Source organism: Wyeomyia smithii, chromosome 3, assembly GCF_029784165.1.
Source record: "Wyeomyia smithii strain HCP4-BCI-WySm-NY-G18 chromosome 3, ASM2978416v1, whole genome shotgun sequence".
Classification (NCBI taxonomy): Eukaryota; Metazoa; Arthropoda; class Insecta; order Diptera; family Culicidae; genus Wyeomyia; species Wyeomyia smithii.
The window spans coordinates 43,129,393-43,150,119 of NC_073696.1; the positions used below are offsets into that span (position 1 = coordinate 43,129,393).

General features: G+C 37.1%; 1 protein-coding gene across 1 annotated transcript in view; it reads left to right on the plus strand.

Annotated features, from left to right (window-relative positions):
• LOC129731725 (UDP-glucosyltransferase 2-like) overlaps positions 1 to 19,891 on the plus strand; it is a 32,848-nt gene extending 12,957 nt beyond the window's left edge. The window contains exons 2-3 of the mRNA XM_055691948.1: positions 18,620 to 18,839; positions 18,909 to 19,891. Of these exons, the coding sequence (XP_055547923.1) occupies positions 18,620 to 18,839; positions 18,909 to 19,200 (512 nt within the window). The 3' untranslated portion in view covers positions 19,201 to 19,891. The remainder of the gene's footprint in view (positions 1 to 18,619; positions 18,840 to 18,908) is intronic.
• Positions 19,892 to 20,727: the final 836 nt, after the last annotated feature.

The following is a 20,727-nucleotide window of genomic DNA, read 5'->3' on the forward strand; positions in this document are numbered from 1 at the left end:
TGTGAATGCTGAAATCCGCGTGGTTGGGTAAATTAAATCGCGTAAAAACAAGCCACGTGAAGTGACTTTAGTTTCAAAATCTGATAACGGCAATGTGCTGCCGTGATATGACATTGTGACGTAGATCCAAGTGATCAGTTTTTCAGTACGGCCCAAAAACGAAAGAATTTTTCGTCACTTTTGTATGGAAATGTGTGCCAACGTCACTTTTTTTTTTTTTTGATTTTATGCAACGTACGGATAAGTTACAACGAAAAGGAAGATATCGATAGATAGGTATTCGAATAATGAACAAATTGGTATGGAAAACTCATATTCGGGAAAATGGCACTTACGTCACTTTGTCATCTCACGGCAGTGTGGTCATCACGCAGTTTTATATGGGGTACAGCTATTCAATAAAAGTAGTATGCTCTAATATTCAACTTCAGTTTGGTAAATTTAAACGATCCGGCAACATATGTTACTACTAAATGTGGTATTGAAATGTGAAAGTTAATATCAAAAGTTACGATACTTTCACGATACGTTCGATACTTGTACTACGTGGGGACTTTTCGCTCAGATTCGATGAAACGCTAGAAGCCACATGGATTTCTCGTTATTGCACCCGCAGTACGTAAGATTTGTAGAAAGAAGAACTCAGTAGTCCGTTGAGCAGCATTGGGGATCGGATCCGCGGAGCACTCGGAACGAGCCGAGAGAGACCAAACTTTCCAGCTTCACAAAAATCGTATTCCAGACAATCGTTAGCAAATACTTGTAAAGGGCCTGAATACGAAAGTGCGTCTCCACATACGAATACATACCGTTGTGTGTCAGCGATCAAAATGCCATCAAAGCAAACTTTATTGCTGTTATCTGGACTCTGATCACAATAAAAAAAAAACATTAGGGCCTGTATCAAACAGTTGCTGTGAGGTAATAGTGTTGTCGAATCCAGTCTCGGTCATAGTTGCAGTCGGTTGCTACTAGAAGTAGATCACTATTTTTTTCCCAAAGCACCGTGCACTTCAAGAGAAGATCTAGATTTGGCTGCTCTAGAGCACATTGGTTGAACAAATTTCAGTATTCGCATATATTAGGTCACTTGTCTCCGAACAACTCCAGTCCAGGCAGAATATTAGGTGTAGGCATGATGAAAAGAACAAGACGATTTTTTAAATCAATCGCCTTCATTACCAACCGAACAAGCGGTTTAACTACCACAATGGCGTTTTACACTTAAAGCATCCAGATAAGCCGAATCTTACTTTAACTTAACTATAAAGATCGCCTCAATAAAACTAGAAGAGTTGAACTGAGACTAAACTGTCGAACATACAGAGTTATACTTTGCAACTGGGGAGTATTGTTTAATTAATAAGTGTCAATATTCGGAGAGGGACTACTAGAGCTACTTAGAATTAGGCAAGGATCATCAGGATCATGATGCGTATTGGTTTTTTTTACACCAAGTTTAAAAGTGGCACAATCTAAACTGGATCAGACAACAATACTCATAATCAAACATGAACAGCTTTCAAATCTTAACTTTGATTTGACGGAATGGAAATAAAAACAATCTCCCCGAATCCACTCCTCGCGTAATGGAATCATTTTTGGGGCTGTGTTGGCCTTTCCGTGCAGCCACCAGCCAATCCGTCCAATTAAGTAGATTGATGTCATTATCTCAGATCGACTTGAACTGTCCTACAGTACGGTCGCATTTTACCAACAGCTCGAGGCTAAGTCTTAGACTACCGAGAGATATTGAAATTTTGTTTTTCGCTTTCAACAGACTACCTGTTGAAACGCAAAGTAATAAATTTGTTTTTAACGTTAACGAGTGTTTAGTGAGTAAATTTGGTTTGAGATATTTCTACTTAAATTCTATAGTGAAGTGAAAGTGTAGTGAAGTTTTCCAGTTATGCCTGGAAAAAATAAAAAAGCTCGCTTTGATGCGGCTTCAAGGAAACGTGAGGCATCTCCTCCAAGTGACACTGAAATTTCGACTAACAGGTATGATATTCTTTCTCCCGTTGGGGATCAAGAAATTCATACTTCTCATACTGACGTAAAGCCGTTATGAAGAAGGTTAAAGTTACACCTATCGTGGTATTTGTAGCAAATTTGAAAGAATTTCGATCAGAGCTTTCATCGTTTCTGTCGAATGTGAAAGTTAATTTTCAAATTGGCCGCCAAGGCGAAATTCGTATTTTGGCCGAATCTCTTGATGGCCATAAACATCTTTTACAGTATTTGACTGAAAAGATGTATAAATTTTATTCTTTTGATGCCAAAAACGAGAGACCGTTTAAGGCTGTTTTGAAAGGTCTTTCAAATGACCAAACTATTGAGGAAATTAAAGAATGTTTGCTCCCAACCAAGTAATTTTGATGAAACGAAAGGCAAATACCAAAATCAATCAAATTGGAATACACCAGGAAAATTACTTAGTACATTTTGATCGTACTAAAGTAAATAATTTGAAATGTTTGGAAAAAGCACGTGTTTTATTTAACGTGCGAATAAAGTGGGAAAATTTCAAGAGACATGGAGAAATCCATAATCTTACTCAATGTCGGAATTGTCAAGCCTATGGTCATGGAACTCGAAACTGCCATATGGTAGCAAAATGTTTAATTTGTGGTGACACTAGTCACACGAAAGAAATCTGCCCCGTGAAAGAGACCACTAATAGTTTCAAATGTGTAAATTGTGGGGGAAATCACAAATCTAATTTCTTTAATTGTCCTGTAAGGTCAAAAATTATTGCTTCCAGACAACGTAGGAATTCTAAGCAACCTGTTGTCAATGTGGGTATACAAAAGACTTTCAATACTGTTCAGGCATCATCAGCACTTTCATTAGCAGGTGTGTCTGTAGGTAATAATTTAAGTTCAGATAACAAATTTCAGACAAAAAATCCTGTTCAGGCAACACCAGGCTGTTCATATGCCAGTGTCCTTACAGGTAATATTTCAAATTCAAACAGTAACAAACCGTTCGTGTTTGGTGCTGAAAAGTCAGCCAGTATTGATTTAGGTAGTCCAACTCCAGAAAAGATTGAATACCTACAACAATCCATGCTGCAGCTAATGTTCGTTTTGTTGAACTGTAACTCGATGTACGAGGCTGTTCAAGAAGGTATAAAATTTACAACTAATATTGTTATGAAATTGAAATTCAGCAATGATTTTAAGTAATGCTGTAAATTTTCTAAATTGGAATGCTCGCTCTTTAAAAGCGAAAGAAGATGAATTTTTCAATTTTTTAACAGTTCACGATGTGCTCATTGCAGTTGTGACTGAAACGCTTTTAAAGCCAAATATTAAACTAAAAAAGAACCCAAATTTTATAGTTCATAGGTTTGATAGAATTGATGTTGCCGGTGGTGGAGTTGCAATAGTTATCCACCGTCGAATAAAACATCGTGTTTTACCCCATCTTGAAACCAAAGTTATCGAGAGTTTGGGAATTGAAATTGAAACAAGTATTGGCATTTTATATATGGCCGCAGTGTATTTGCCTTTTCAATGCACTGGTGAGCGAAAAAATTATTTCAAGGGAGATTTGCAAAAACTCACAAGAAATAAATCTAAATTTTTAATCATCGGTGATTTTAATGCGAAACATCGATCTTTGAATAATGCTCAAAGCAATTCTAATGCAAAAATATTGTTTAATGATTGCTCGGCTGGATTTTATTCAGTTTAATTTCCAAATGGTCCTACATGCTATTCTTCTATTAGGAATCCATCTACAATTGATTTGGTGCTAACAAATCAAAGTCATTTATGCAGTGATTAATTAACTCATGCTGACTTTGATTCTGATCATCTTCCCATAACATTTTCTATTTCCCATGAAACTATTTTAAATCCCACTAGATCTGTGTTAAATTATCACAAGACTAATTGGGATAGATATCGTTCTACGATCGAAGAAAATTTGAGTGAAAATATTATTTTACAAAATAGTGCTGACATTGACAGAGCATTAGATAATTTTAGCAGCTTAATACTCAATGCCCGGAATATATCAGTTCCTAAGGCTCGAGTGAAATTTATTGCACCAATTATTGACAGTGAACTTCAACTTCTTATACGTTTGAAGAACATACGGAGACGTCAATACCAAAGATCTCGTGATCCTGCTTTGAAAATTATTTTTCAAGAATTGCAAAAGGAAATTAAACATAGATTCACTCTCTTGCGAAATGAGAATTTCATGAGAGAAGTTGAACAACTAAAACCTTATTCAAAACCTTTCTGGAAGCTTTCGAAGGTTCTTAAGAAACCTTCGAAGCCCATTCCATTCCTTAAAGATGGTGATTGCATTTTTCTAACGAATGAACAAAAATCTCAAAAACATGCTCAGCAGTTTGAGAGCGTTCATAACTCCAATTTGAACGTAGTAAGTCCTATTGAAAATGAAGTAAACCAATAGTATGATCAGATCACCATCCAAGAATTTCTTTCTGAAGAGGTATTGGAAACAAACTTGAATGAGGTGCGAACTATTCTCAAAAAATTCAAAAACATGAGAGCACCAGGAGATGATGGGATTTTCTATATCCTCATCAAAAGACTTCCCGAAAACTCTTTAAATTTCTTGGTAAAAATTTTTAACAGATGCTTTGCACTAGCACATTTTCCTACGAAATGGAAAAATGCCAAAGTCACTCCAATTTTAAAACCCGAAAAGAATCCAGCTGAGGCATCAAGTTATCGACCAATTAGTTTACTTTCCTCTATTGGCAAACTTTTTGAAAGAATAATTCTCAATAGAATGATAACACATATTAATGAAAACTCAATTTTTGCAAATGAGCAGTTTGGTTTTCACCATTGGTATTCCACTACTCATCAGTTACTTAGAGTAACAAATATGATTCGAACTGAAAATCTGAAGGCTATTCAACGGGAGCAGCTCCACTAGATATAGAAAAGGCATTCGACAGTGTTTGGCATAAAGGTTTAATAGCTAAAATGTCAAATTTCAGTTTTCCGCTTTACCTTACAAACATGATACAAAGTTATTTAACTGACCGCACTCTTCAGGTTAACTATCTAAATGGCAAATCTAATAGATTGCCTGTTAGAGCTGGTGTGCCTCAGGGGAGTATCTTGGGCCCAATCTTATATAAAATTTTTACTTCTGATCTTCCTGATTTACCACCAGGTTGTGAGAAATCTCTGTTTTGTGACGATACAAGCATTTCGGCAAAAGGAAAAAGCCTTCGTGTTATATGCAGTCGGCTACAAAAAAGTTTAGATATATTTTCTTCATACCTGCAGAAATGGAAGATTTCCCCTAATGCTTCTAAAACACAGTTAATTATTTTTCCTCAAAAGCCAAGAGTTTCATTTCTCAAACCCACCCATAACCACGTTATTAAGATGAACGGTGTGGTCTTAAATTGGTCTTATCAAGTTAAATACTTAGAGCTAATTTATGATAAGAATCTTACTTTCAAGGAGCACATTGAAAATATCCAGTCAAAGTGCAATAAGTATATCAAATGTTTATATACTTATATCAACAGGAATTCTAGACTTTGTCTCAAGAATAAACTGTTAATTTACAAACAAATTTTTAGGCCAGCAATGTTGTATGCAGTTTTCATCTGGACAAGTTGTTGTACAACCAGGAAGAAAACACTTCAAAGAATTCAGAATAAACTTTTGAAAATGATTTTGAAGCGTCCTCCCTGGTTTAGCACGAACGAGCTACACAGGCTCACTAATGTAGAAACATTAGAAAATATGTCAAGCCAAATTATCAACAAATTCCGACAAAAATCGTTGCAATCCTCAATTGCAACGATTAACTCACTTTATAGTCAGTAAGATAGTTTTAAGTTTATTTTAAGTTTTGTTTTATTCCTTGTTTTTTTTCCTTGACAAGTAGGTTTAATAATTTTCCTACAATTACATTAACTTAACTGCGAAAGCTAATAGCATTCAATAATATAAAAAAGCGTACAAATATATATAATAGTGTTGAAATGTCACCATTTGTGGCAGAACACACAATACTCATTCTGAATAGATGTTAATACATAAATAAATTATTACAAACATTTCCCCCCTAATATTTAGAAAAAAAAGTAGATTGATGTTTTTATTGACCATATAAAAATCCATCTCAAAATGCAGCTGTTTCTTAGTCTAACGACGATTGTCACGCAGTGTGTATAACACTCGAATAGTAGTTTTCTTCGTTGTCGGCGCGATGTCTAGATTAAAACGGACATTTGGTTGTCTAGCTGCAATCGTGCATGTGGTCATTTTCGGTGGAGGTGAAAGTGCAAGGATTTTGGCGATTTTTCCAGCACCCGCCAAAAGTCACCAGATAGTTTTCCGAGCGTTTATGAAAGGGCTTCTGGAGCGGGGTCATCACATCACCATGATGACGACGGAGCCGTTCGAAACCAGCAACCCTAATATCACGCAAATCAATTGGAATTACACCCATAAGATCGCGCATGAAAATTTCGATGTGGCTGGTATGAGGCAAAAGGGTTGCACGTCGTTGGAAATTGCGACTAAGTTGTTGGTGGTGACGAAAAAGTTTATGGAAGCTGAACTAGCGCATCCGGAATGGCAGCAACTGATCGAAAACGCGAGTGAAGAACATGTTGATGTGTTGATAATGGAATATTTTCAGATGAATCCCTTCCACGCGTTTGCCGATTTGTTTAAAGTGCCTATGATTGGAATCACGTCGGGAGATTCGATATCTATGGTCCATCAAGTTGTGGGAAACGTTATAAATGTGGTTGCCCATCCGGAAACGAATCATGAATTTTCCTCCGAACCGAACTTTCTGCAGCGATTGGAAGCCGTTGTGACGAAAGTTTTTATTGATAACTATTTGATACCGCGTGAGTTTGTACGAAGTACGATGAAGTGATCGAGCGTAATTTCGGCAGCAATATGACGAAGTCACGTGAATTGATGCATCGTATCGACTTTCTAATGACCAACGTGGAACCTGCACTTGGTTTTGTACGTCCTAGTGTACCACAAACAATCCAGTTGGAATTCCTGCATATCGAAGAACCTAAACCTTTACCAAAGGAACTGAAGCGGTACCTGGACCATTCTCAGCACGGTGTTATTTACTTCAGTTTGGGAACATTGATCCGCAGCAATTCGATTAACGCGCGAAACTTGAAGGTGTTTGTCGATACCTTCAAATCACTTAAATACGACGTCCTGTGGAAGTGCGACAGTGAAGTCGACCTGAACGGCACGAGTAACATACGAACGGCACATTTGCTGCCTCAGCAAGATTTACTCGGTAGGTATTGGAGTTGTTGATTTGATTTCAATGGACATTCGGTGAGCTGAAAACCGACCAATTGAATCACACGGTGATATTCAAAACCAGCGAACGTTCTTCGACAAACACAAGTCATAATAAACGAAAAACCTTCGCCTCTTCTCGTTGATTTCGAAAAACTTATTCCATCAGAAGCGTCAGAGGGAAAAGAAGAAATTAAAATGCAGTGTAATGTATTTAAATTTTCATTTTTCTTGCTAATGAATGTTGTTGATGAATCGAATTACAGGTCTACAGTACGTATGAGTTATCGTTCAAGTCAGTAGCGAAGTTACTTTCCAAATTTGTACCTCTGGTCTGACTTCCGCCCCCAGTGAGCTGACAGGGTTTATGAGATTAAAAAATAATCTCTTGATTGACCTGTAAACCCATCGGTTTATTGAATATTTCATTACCTGTTACCAGATTTATTTTATTCAATTATTTATTTTACGCTTAGCGTGAACCAACCAACATTTTCTGTCATTATCGTAAGCAAAAGCGCAGAGGATAGGCACAAAAAATTCCAGTCGGTTCTGCTCTCAGTCATTCATATTGATTTTATGAAATGTGTGTGGAAAATGATACACATTCTGAACGTGAATTATTAATTAAATAAATAAATTTATTTTTGAGCGTCTTAGTAAAATGGAATTGAATATTGAGAATAGCTTATGTTTCCATTTAATTCTACTACAAAAAATCGAATACCCTTTAATCGAATACCGTCCGCAGATACGTATTTCGGTTGCTACATACAATAATTTCTCCCAAATTATAAAACTTTACTGGTGCTTAAAAATTCGTATTGTTCAATATACATTTAGTTTTCATCGAGAACTCCTGAGCAGTCACCGCACAGTAGTAATTTCCAAATATTTATAGTACAATAAAAATATATATATAACACAATACCGATAAGCCATAGGAATACGGAAAAATAAATTACAAATTCGCGTTTGGGATATTCATCAAGAATTTCCACGTCTCTGTTATAGCATGTGAAATATAGCATGTGTTTCCCGAATGATAAAACAGTGCGAGTCTTTAAGTGAATCGAAAATCTTAAAAACAAGTCAAATAAAATACACAAACAAAACAACATTCATTACATAACGCAATCGTATAAAATTTTCTCGTGACATCCCAAAAAATATGTGTGACGCTGTGTCGTCACTGGACGATAAACGTCTAACCAAAAATTTACGATTTTGGACCTTAAAACAGCTACCATATGATCTGCCTAACCAGCTGACTATGCCGCTAGGTACCTATACCTACCTCGTTAGTGGCCTGGATGTATTGCATAAGGGCTACGACGATTCAAGCTGGGAACGCACTAAAGATTAAACGCCCAAAGATATCGACGTTTAATTGCATTCGGTTCGAATGTTTGGATTGTAGAGTATTTTAGTTCCACTGCTTTGTCGAAGCTAGTTGAAAGGTGATGTTGAAAACTTATTATCACAACATCGTTAGAGCTTAGACCTAATCAATGCTGAACTGTCCAATAGGGGAATGTCGTGTGTAGTTTTTCTTTTATTTTTTTTAATTGCAGCACAGTTAAACCTGCGTGTGATGCCGTACCTGGTTTCTAAACTTTGATTACAGTTTGACAACTATACTTGAATTTTATTTTGACTTAATACGCTTGGAGAACTGATCGATGATAAATATAAATACAGTTTGTGCCAATTGTGCATGTATGTAGTTCATGAGAACATAGTAAGAGTCTGATAGTTATTTTCGAGGTAAACACTAATTCCTATCCGCGGGGAAAGGGTTAAATTTAAAGACAATTGAGACAACGTTATCGTTGCCATATTCATTTCGGAAGTGGTTATAGAAACATTCCAACAGCGGAATGTTAGGACTGCTCTATCACCGCATGTAAAATTGTTTGACTATCTCTACCAAAATACTAGTATTTTTCCATACTATTAACATGATAACATTGAAACGCCAAGAAATCAAAATTAGAAGACGAAAACCATTTCGTAAGGTATTCTTATTTTTTGTTGCGCTCTTACATTTCCTAAACATTCTTTATACTGAAAATTTGATAACACCAAATGATGAATTTTTATTAGACATCTGTACTGGTTCAGACTTTTTTTTATTTTATAATTCAAAGCTCTTATATTTCGTTGAAGGTATCAAATTCTTCATATTTTTACGTAGAACTAGGTTCTTCTACGTGCGGATATAAACTGAAAAATCAAATTATGTCGACGTTTAAAATCTGAGAAGAAATCAATCAATTTTTAGAAATGATCGTATGTTATTGAGAAACTGGCACAAAAGCTTATTGGTTTATTCAAATATTAATTAGCAATGAACCAAATCGTATTCAACTAATCATTTTTCCGTATGACATTGAATTTTAACTGGGAAATTTGTTAAAAGTTAATTACAGAAGCTTTAGAATCAGTGCAGCAGCTTTCATCATGTGAAACGTTAGAACGTTATATTTAATTTTAAACTCTGCAATACTTGAACAAAGGGAGCATTTTCAATGAATAAACCTAAGTCCCTTCTCCTTCCAATGGGACAAACAGTATTCACCTCTGAAATTATTTTTTTCGATATAATGGTAGAACCCAATCCAAAAATTTATTTCTAGTTAAGAATCGTGTTTATTCTGAATACCATCTTAAAATCCAGTGATGTGTCTATATAGTATATGGGTCAGAATTCGTGAAACGGATCACTAAAAATCGCGATGTCTAATATTTTCAAATAAGTATTAAAAACATGAAGAGTTTCACTCGGGGAGTTGTTTTTCCAATTTTTATTGAATTTGAGTAAATTTACAAGTTGTTATTGTCATTTAAAATTTAGGTCAAAATTGTTTTTAAATAGACATAGCTTTAAAAATATTGCATCGAATTTGATGAAATTTTCACAACAGATGCATCCTGAGTTGTAGTTTACGAAAATATTTTTTTGAAGAAAAACATATTTTTTCAATAGTAACTATTTAAAACAATATGTTGAAAATTTATGTTCTGGGGCACTGAAAAATCTGAAAAAAATCACAAGTATTTTTGAACTTTTATGGCCCAAATTCAATAAAAATTGGAAAATCAACTTCCCAAGTGAAACTCTTCATGTTTTTAATACTTATTTGAAAAAATTAGACATCGCGATTTTTAGTGATCCGTTTCACGAATTCTGACCCATATTTTATGTATTTTCTCTAGATTTGTATTTGTAATACATTCCCGAACATTTTTTTTTTTGGTTATGAAGTTGCTGTTGAAGATTACAAATGTTTTGTCTATTAATTGTATATCCTACACGTGTCGATACTGCACTGCGAAACCACATCAATGTTGTGCAACTTTTGATTAAGTTTGAAACCATAATAACGAATGTGTCTCAGCTACGACGCATCATTTATCTATCTATATATTTATATAAAAGATAGGTTTCGTATGTATATTTGTATGATCCAACATAACTCTTGAATGCCTGAACCGAATTTCACCTCACTTGGCATACATGTTCTTTGTACAAAGGAAGTGGTCATAGAAATATTGGAAATGGGGAAGTGGCAACTTTTAAAGAAAGATTCAAAAGTCAAAAACATTTATGCACTATGGCAACGTCTTGAATGAATTTGACGATTTTGGCCCTTCCCTTCTAAGAGCTTATGACCACTGCTACCATTAGTTAGCTATTTGGGCCCTTGGTCATATCTGGGGGCCAAAAGTTTGTTTCCAGAGACCGAAACATGATGTTTGACGCCATTTGAAATGAGGAAAAAACTAAAATAATGCCCAATTTTGGTATTTCAGAAACTTACAGTACGTTAAGAAACAGTGAAGTTTCCATTTTCAAATGTAAACTTAAGAATGTTCAAATACTCCTCAATATTGATGTTTTTTTTAGATGGGGACTATGTCCAGAAACTGAATATTAGTATAATTGACACTAATCACCGTTGTAATGAACATCCAACATTGTCTGGGAATGTATTCTCACATTGCGAACGTTGTGTTAAACAAACTCAGAAAGTTTCAATTGGATTCCAGGGCATTGTTGCTGTGGGAATAAAAGAGCAGACGAACTTGCAAAACAAGGACCCAACTCACAGTTTTTCGGCCCAGAACCTTTCTGCGGTATATCAAACTGTGCAGTGAAAATGGAGCTTGAGCACTGGGAGGAACAAAAGGTGAAAACCAATTGGTTGGATGTCAGAGGGTCTTTCCAATATAAAAGATTTATAACACCAAACTTGAATCATTCAAAAAAGCTCTTAGAGCTCACCAAACCCGTTCCAGCTGACTGGGATATATTTCAAAAGTTCACATTAATGCAATTGTCATGTTATAGTGACGATATAACTCGTAAACTTGAATGCTCTTGCTTTGTTGTTGACAATTGAAGGGCTTGAAAAAGAAAGAAATTATTTTTAATTGAAATCGGAGATTAGCAGCGTCATTATCATCTGACGATTGTCGATTGAAAATGATAATGAGCGCTGACGGAGTCAGGGGGCTTCCAAACAGTAGTAGAGCATATAGAGGGAAGAGGGAGGAAAAATAGTGACGATATGAAACGGATGACGCCAATACCAGGTTCACAACCCGAAACGGCTAAGTGGCGCCAGTGATCAAGAACAAAAAAATCGCCAAAATGTTGATCAAAACTTGCGTGACGAATCAAAAAACCACTGCGAAATGTTTAGTTTCATTTTTATTTTTCGAAAATGTAGCGCCCTGGCCCCAATAAACTCTTTCGTGTTTGTGTTCGAGTGAAAATAACAAGCCCCATCCGAATCAATCAATCAACTAATTAACTTTTTTGATTTTCTCCAGTTTGGAGCAATATAACATGCTCGTATAAAATCACTGCCTAAGTAATCAAGGTCAGATGTGCTTGGCAGCAAAATACAAGGCCTTCAATAAAAATTTCAAATTATATCACATTTTGTTAACCTTTGGGTGATGAGATGAATGAGAATAAGAAAAAGTTAAAGGGTATGTGCTTGAGTGAACAAACGTAGGCTTGACGTGGGACTATTGTGGGCGTAAAGATTTAATTCTGCCATAGCCATAGTATATAACACACACCAAATCTACAAATACCAAACACAATAATCCATGAACACTTCACAAAAAAACACATACACCTGTCATAAACCATAGCATGTCGAGTTTCGTAGCCGCAAGGTTACAGAGTCCGCTTTGACAAGCGAATGGTGATAGGTTCGAATCTTAGTAGAACCAAACCATTAACACTAAATAACATTCACATTCACACACACACACATTCACACACACACATTCACACACACACACACATTCACACACACATTCACACACACACATTCACACACACACATTCACACACACATTCACACACACATTCACACACACACATTCACACACACACACACATCCACACATTCACACACACATTCACTCATTCACACTCACACACACATACATACGCAAAAGCTACTCACACACACATACATACGCAAAAGCTACTCACACACACACACATACACACGCTAAAGCTACTCACACACACGTATACACACGCCAAAACTACTCACACACACATACACACGTTAACGCTACTCACACACACATATACACACGCTAACGCTACTCAGACACACACACACTTGGTATACGACATACTATACCTACACAAATTACTACCGGCAGCATCCAAACGGCTATCAAGTCTTCCAATGGTCCCTTCCAACAACTTCCAATGGTCCCCAGTGCCGATCACGTCCAGTTTCGGGCTGTATTCCAACAACGATATCTGAATTAGATTACCACTGGTGTGGTCCAACTAAGATCGAAGGGAAGCCGAACTGTTCTTTTTATAGTGTCACTCAGTGTGGGGAACTTGGGTGATTGGGGGAAGAACCAATCACGTGGAAGCACCTCTGCTTTCTTTCTTCGTCGTTTACGTTGGGTGATGAATGCGATGCCAATTGGCTGGCATTGCTAGCCAATGACTAAATGCGTGAAATCATATCGTCTATGTTTTTGAAGTCTGCGCTAGGGAAATATACCAATCGTATGGAAAATGTATGTGGATATTCGACCTTCAAACTTTCCCGCAATTTTCACGGAGTAATAAGAAAATGGTAACCGAATTTATCATGTTATACAAATCTTGTATGTTTTAACTTTCCAACAGTATATTAACTATTGAAATCGGAACAGTTGTTTGAGCGCTATTAGCATCTAAAATCTTCCATTTCGCCAACCAAAAACGTTTCATGATCAATCCAGTTTTCCCAGAATGTACCTTAGTATAGTGAAGAAAGACGTAGTCCCACGTCAAAACCAACCAATCACGCAAAAGTCAGAGTGTGTGTAACCAGATCATTTATGAGCTTTTTTAGAGCATTTAATGATCTAGTTTGGAACCAGTACAACGCATGTGCGTTGGGCAGAACGCATTCAATGCTCTAGCGTATTTTGAATGTATTTGACAGCTCCGAACCACTTCGCTTAGAACGATTTCATCGGTGTTGGTATTGTCATAATGATTTGTAGTGGTATTGGTAACGTTTTTCAGGAGACTGCTCTCATTGATGCAGTGTAACCAGCATTGGGATAATTGTGGTACTTTTAAGTTTATTGAAATATTACCTGATTGATTAATTTTCAAGAATCAGATCTTTCAGAGACAACATTGAATCAATAATAATATGAGAAGACATTGCATATGTTCACAAAATTTTGTTTTAACTATGATGTTACTGTTTATTTGTTCGTCGACTGTAGCGGTTAATTCTGTAGATTTATCGGCTTACTGTTCATGTTGGTACCGATGCAGAAGAAGCGGAATGTGGCTTGGGGAAACGCAAAAACTGACGTTTCGAAATATTTATCGGGATTGTTACGTAGGTTTATTCGAACAAATGACTTAACTTGGTCTGAATTGTTGAATACCACAAGGCGGGAGAAGAGTGGTGAATCACTCTAGAGAGAATACATAGCAGAACGCCGCGCGGAGTACACTGCTGAGATGAATTCGATATAATCCGAAGAGCAAACATGCGTGACGTTCGGTTGCATTTTTTTTCAGTTTCGAAATGCATACTAAACACCGTTTTCTACTTTTCTACACGTTCTGCAGTGATCTCTGTTGTGTTTGAGCGTATTGTCCTTTCGTGTGAAAAAGATCACACCAGTTTGCTATCTCTCTGGAGAAATATTTCAGATTCCGAAGCGGTGTTTACGATTTGCTGCTCTCTTCAAGCAAGTGCGTCGCTTTGCTCGGCAGTGTGAGGCTCTGGTTATAGTGGACGTGAATAACGGCGCAAGACGATTTGCCTTGCCGTGTAGTGATGATACACATTTGGATTTGAATCACGTCCATGTATTCCTTGTGCAGCAAACATTTTTTGTGCGTTCTTTAAGCAGAAAATGTGTGAACTGAGATGACACAGTGACTGCGTAAGACTCGAACTTTTGCGTGATGAATGAGAAAAACAATCATATAAACATGCATGCTATATTTTCGAATTTTCGTGCAAACGAGCTGTTGGAGTGCTATCGGCTCTTGATTTGCACATCAAATACAATACCCCCTAGCGCTCGAGACCTTTCGAGAAAACGATTATTCTTCAATTACTTGTTTAATTGCCTTGAAAAGGGCAGTTTGCTGTTCAAAATCGGATATGCTGTTCGTAACCTTTGTGCTGCCCCGACAATGGGGGAATGAGGCACTCCCACAACAAACACTAAAAAATACCGAAAATTTTTCAAACCGAAAGCAAATTCGGAAAGCCAGCTGATACTGGTGCAATCCGCTACGCAACTGTTGACATAGAACCGTCCATCCGTCTCCACAGGCTCAGCATGATTCGATATTGGCCGCACGACATGCGTTTAACTGTTTGAAGCTCGATTTTGAAAAGTGACCAGAATGACAAGATAACCTCAATGCTCACCTAATATTTTGGATGTATCTTAGATCATTTTTTCTCAGCTTTCTAATGCTGATGTCAAATTTAGAATCAGTGGTTGCGAACTTGCTCAGAAACACGTTTCTGTGATAAAATCCAAGATGGTGGCGAGATCCAAGATGGCGGCGAGATCCAAGATGGCGGCGAGATCCAAGATGGCGGCCAATTTTTTTCTACTTCTTCTTCTCAATAGCGGTTTTGCTAATAATAAGAAGTGCGGGATACAGCAAACACCCGGGCATATCTCACAATGGATCTACGATTCTGGTCGCAGTGAGGAAGTCCATACAGAAAAAAAAAACAACTTGTGACAGTTTATTTGTGTCAAAGTTTGTGAAAAATGAATCGTAAAAGGAGTTTTCCTTGACTTTGAAGCAAAAATTACTGTGATGTTGTAACGTCGATTTAAAAATAATAAAATCTAGCGGTTCCACAGTTTCACATAAACAAGCAATAGACTCTCTTAACTAAACTAATATTCCATTGAACTATAACAGTGCTTCATTTTTCTTAAATATCACGAATTCCAACTGAATTCTTTTCGACCGTGATAAAATCGAAAAAGCACTGTATTTTCGAATTTTCTTGCAAATGAGCTGTTGGAGGGCTTTCAGCTACGATACGATATCACTGCCTGAATAGTATAAGAAAATATTTTCTTCCAAAGTCTAGCGCGTTTCGATAGTACAACAGTTTGCATAACCATACAACATTTTTCTGCATTTGAGCGGTTGCATGTTCAATGTTCCAATCGATTTCTGCGAGAATTAAAAATATCGACTTAAAATAAACCGACTTATAAGCATTTCAAAAGGGGCCCATTTTGTTTCCTTTCCTGTTTTGTCAGGTCCCTTATTTGGCCGGATTCAGTTTGATCTGCTCTTTTGATTTCATTTTACTTAAAGGATGGTTGTAGTTCATTTTGTCTTGAGCATCTTAGTTTTCTCGTTTACAAGAATGAAAACTTTATTCAACACTCAATTTTTCTATTGTTTGTTAACAAAAATACATTCCTACACAAACTCATTGGGACAGGGGTCTTCAGATCATTCTCCGAAGCTTTTGCAAGCAGGCTTGTGAATGGTCACGGCAGAACAATTATTCACTGCGATGATCAAAAGAAAACTTTTGACGATAACAAAGTTCGTTGTCCAAGTACATTCTGGAACTAACATGTCAAACGAGTACCTTACCGTCCTGAGCAAAGTTGTAGACAGTATCTTTGTCCTTCCATTCAAAATACCGCGAGATAAAAATGTTTTTAGTTTAGAAAAAAAAATACCAAAATATAATTTTCAATTGAACATCTCGAAAAACTCAATGTTTGGAAATCTAATTTTTTTCTCTTCGAAAACTGCACGCTGTAAGCAAACCAATAATAGCTAACTGAACTTAGCGAGATGAGAATGAAATAGCTGAAATTCGTAATAGGCACATAAACTATCATTTTTTATGGAATTGCTTTCTGAGGTCTCCTCATCAGTTTCTTCGAAAAACGATGCTGTTTTTTGATTTGTGCCACCGAGAAAACTAACACAAGAAACTTATCTCTCGTGTTTACTAGGAGATGTCTCTGGACAAAATAATGGACATAATTAGGTCTGTGTAAGCAAATTTAGCTCTGTTTAGCAAAACAAAACAACTGCTTAGGATGGAGGAAGGTGGTAGTGAAATGTCCACGGTCCATTGCTAACCATTGTCCATTGGAATTAATATGGGAAATTGTCTACGGAGGAAGAGGAGGAGCCAAATCGTCAGAAACCTGTCCACGTGAAATGTGAATGGTTTCTTAGACTACTGGGAACAGATCAAACACTCTACATATCAAAAATGTCACATTAAGACTTAGCAAACAAAAGTTCTGTTGGACTTAAAAAATTTTGACGTAGAACTAACGTTATTGTGGGAGCCTCTTGAGAGATGGTGTATAATGGAAATTTATAATCGGAGCATGCATAATATTTTGTCTTATTTCAAATGCTCATAACTCGCTTAGTTTTCAACGATTTTCTTTCGTTTTTGCAGTAATCGGTTAGAACACTAGCTAAGCGTCCACCAAAATACGGAATGTTGTAATTTGCGAATTGAAAATTGTACTACTGAAACCCCCCCCCCCCCTCCATCGATCTAAAAATAAGATCAAATACCACCTTATATTGGTATGATGTCCATTGTCCAGGGACCGAAAATCCACTCCAGACGTCATCTTGAAATTCACAATGATAACTTCTGGTTTCCAGAATACAAAAAAAAATGATCCGCAGTCAGAATAATGCGAATGAGTCTGAAAATGCCTTATTAAAATTTAGGTTAGCGATTTTCAGTTTCCGAAAAAAATATGTTTGAACATAATCCAGAATAGATATTTCGAAAAGCCGGGATATCCAGTGGCCGGAAATTGAACTCATAAGTCATTTTTAAATTCAAGATGACGTTTTCCGTTGTCTGGAAGACCGCCAAAATTGGGACCAAATACCATATGAGTACTTCCGAAACAAGGATAATGTGCAGAGACCTGAAAGCGACCTCAAATACCACTTAGAAATCAATGTTGGCAATTTTCGGTGTCTGGGAAACAGCCCAAAATAACTAAATATCACCCAATGTGGGTTTTTCTAGAATTTAAGTGTTGCTTAGTGACTACTTCTTCTACATTTTATTTAGAATTAGAGCCCAGGTGACTCGTGCTGTTCTGTTTATTTGACTCAATATTACTTTCATGTTTCATATTCTTGTTTGTTACTCAATTTCAGAAATATTAGCCAATCAAATAATCGGATTCATTTGAATCTGATCAAATTTTAATTCACGCGACAAACAATTGAACATTAGTTTTTTTTTAACAATAGTCAATATTGGTGTTTAGTGCAATATATCGTTGGTTTTTCTTATTCATTAGTAATGAAAAAGACACATTGTCAGTTAAGTCCTTTAGCATCATTCCTTTCCTAATTTAAAAAATTAACATTTAGTGCTCTCAGTTTGATCCCTGTCTTCTTCCCACTGGTAACCAGCATAGGCATTCTCCCATAAATTTACTTGACGTCATTATTTTCTTTAGCTTTCATAAGTTGCTCTAATACTGTCTGCTACAACGAGAATTCCTATATCGTCCGCAAAAATGTTCATATCTACAATTTTTGCAGTGTTTTGATTTCATTATCGTGAAGTATAAAGATAAAAGGCCCCGGAAAACTATCATTGAGTAATCCTAGTTCAATACTTATTTCATCGGATTCAATTTCAATTGACGTTACATCTTACCGTTTCAAGGACTCCGTGAATCGATTTCGCGTTTGATTATCTGCACTACCTGTTTGAAAATCAATTAAATCGTTTTTCTTTTCTCTACCTCTACAGCCCACCCGAACGTGAAACTGTTCGTCACCCAGGGCGGTCAGCAATCGATGGAAGAGGCTATAGATCGACACGTGCCGATGGTGGTAATCCCGTTCAACTTCGACCAGTTTGGCAACGGCGATAAAGTGGTCGAACGTGGAATCGGCAAGACGATCTGGATGGAGCGGCTGACGACCGAGAAGCTCCGGGAGACGATTCTTGAGGTCATCAGCAATAAAAAGTGAGTTCACTTTCTAATGTTCTTACACATTCTAACTCATGTCAGCGTTTATCCTTACCTTCCCAATAGATACAAACGAAACATTGAACGACTCGGCAAGCTGGTGCGTGATCAACCGATGCGTCCTGTCGAGAAGGCGGTTTGGTGGACGGAATATGTCATTCGCCATCAGGGTGCTTCACATTACCGCTACAAGGCTGCCCAGATGCCCGTGTGGCAGTATCATTACTACGATGTGGTGGTCACACTGCTGGCTGCCAGCCTTGCGGTGCTTGCTCTTGCCATTTATGCCATTCGGCATTTCTTCAACTTTATTTTCGGTCCCTGGCTCGCCGTACAAGTGAAGGAGAAATCTCTGTAGTGTAATTTGAAGTGTACATAGTGACTGAAAATTTCAAGTACACCACCAGTACATACCACTTCTGCTTGCGGGCGAGCGTGCGAAGGCTAACGAAGACTCACAATTGCATTATGAGGTCTTGATGAGGAGATAGATACCTTTCCATCACCCAAGCTCCACATAACTATCTCTTTTTCTCCCTCTCTCGACTGTCTATTAGTTTTATTTTGTTAGGCGGTGTGCTATGCAAGCAGGGTGGATTATGTTGTCGTACATACCAAAAAAAAAGTTCCATGGCCGAACAACCTTGAGAAAAAGCAGAATACCATTGCGCAATCGGCCTCACATACGGCGGAAAGCAAGAGTACTTAACAAATTGGCACTCGCCATATGGACCAAGGTGACGAAGAGCTTTTGTACTATGTACTTGCCGGCGTGTGTGTATTTCTAATGTAGGTTAGGTAAAGTTAGTTTTAATGTTTGCTTAAACTCTTGACACCGGCTTCTGCTACTCCATTCACGTTGTTTGGAAACGCAAAGGCGGTCTCCGTCTCGTGTACAAAAGGTCAAAACGTGTGTACGATACAAGTGAGTAAGTAGTAAATGATTTGATTGAACCAGTCATTGAGAGTTTCGACATAGTTTGTAGAATAGATTTTCCGTTGCAGTTTCGGTGCAGCAATGAAGATGAAGTTAACTGTATAATTTAATGTACATGGTAATAAACTTTTATTCTGTATTTCGTTCAAGCATTGGAAACAAGAGAAAGTCCCAAGAGTGATTGGTAATGCTCTCGATTACCTTTTTTTCTAGAAAATAATTTAGATTCGTCTGAAAATCGATTAAAAACTGAATATTAGCAGAATAAACTGCGACGTGAAAGCAGCTTTTTAGCCTCAATAAATAGTCCTAAAATTACGTATTAAATTAATTCCGATTCATTACAGCTTTGATCGGACAGGTAAGCTCCTGGAAGTATAAAACATTAAATGCCGCACAAAACCAACCATACTTTCAGTAAAAATTGCAATTGATGTTTTAGATAATCACGAGCCTTAATTGGCACTGGGAATGCATTCTATAATAGCAGCAAGCGCGTTCGCCAACTGGATAGTATTTAATTGCATTTCACATATATTGGTCCGGTGGAAGCAAAATTTGTCAGTGCCGGTGGCCGCGGCAATCCCTTTAAACCAACCGAGCTCATCATTTCCTATGTCATCCCATTAACCTGCCGTGAAGTCAATTTTGCTGCTCGTGCAAATTCCGAATGCATGCCGCTAACTACGGACAAATTCAATTGAAGCCTCCAAATCGCTTGATCGTGCAGGGAAAAAGCCGCCACCGCCGCTCCGGAAACCACTATTTATTTCAACCGTTAATGCTCGGGTGCGGTCTATTCTACAAAAGCTTTTTGCCAAAGCCGCTTACATTAAGTGCGACGTTTGCAATTGATCCAATCAAACGTCACGGGTGGACGCCTGGCAATGGTAATGTTATTGCGGTGAAATTAAAAATTCTTGCTATTCAAAAATTTCTCGAGAATGC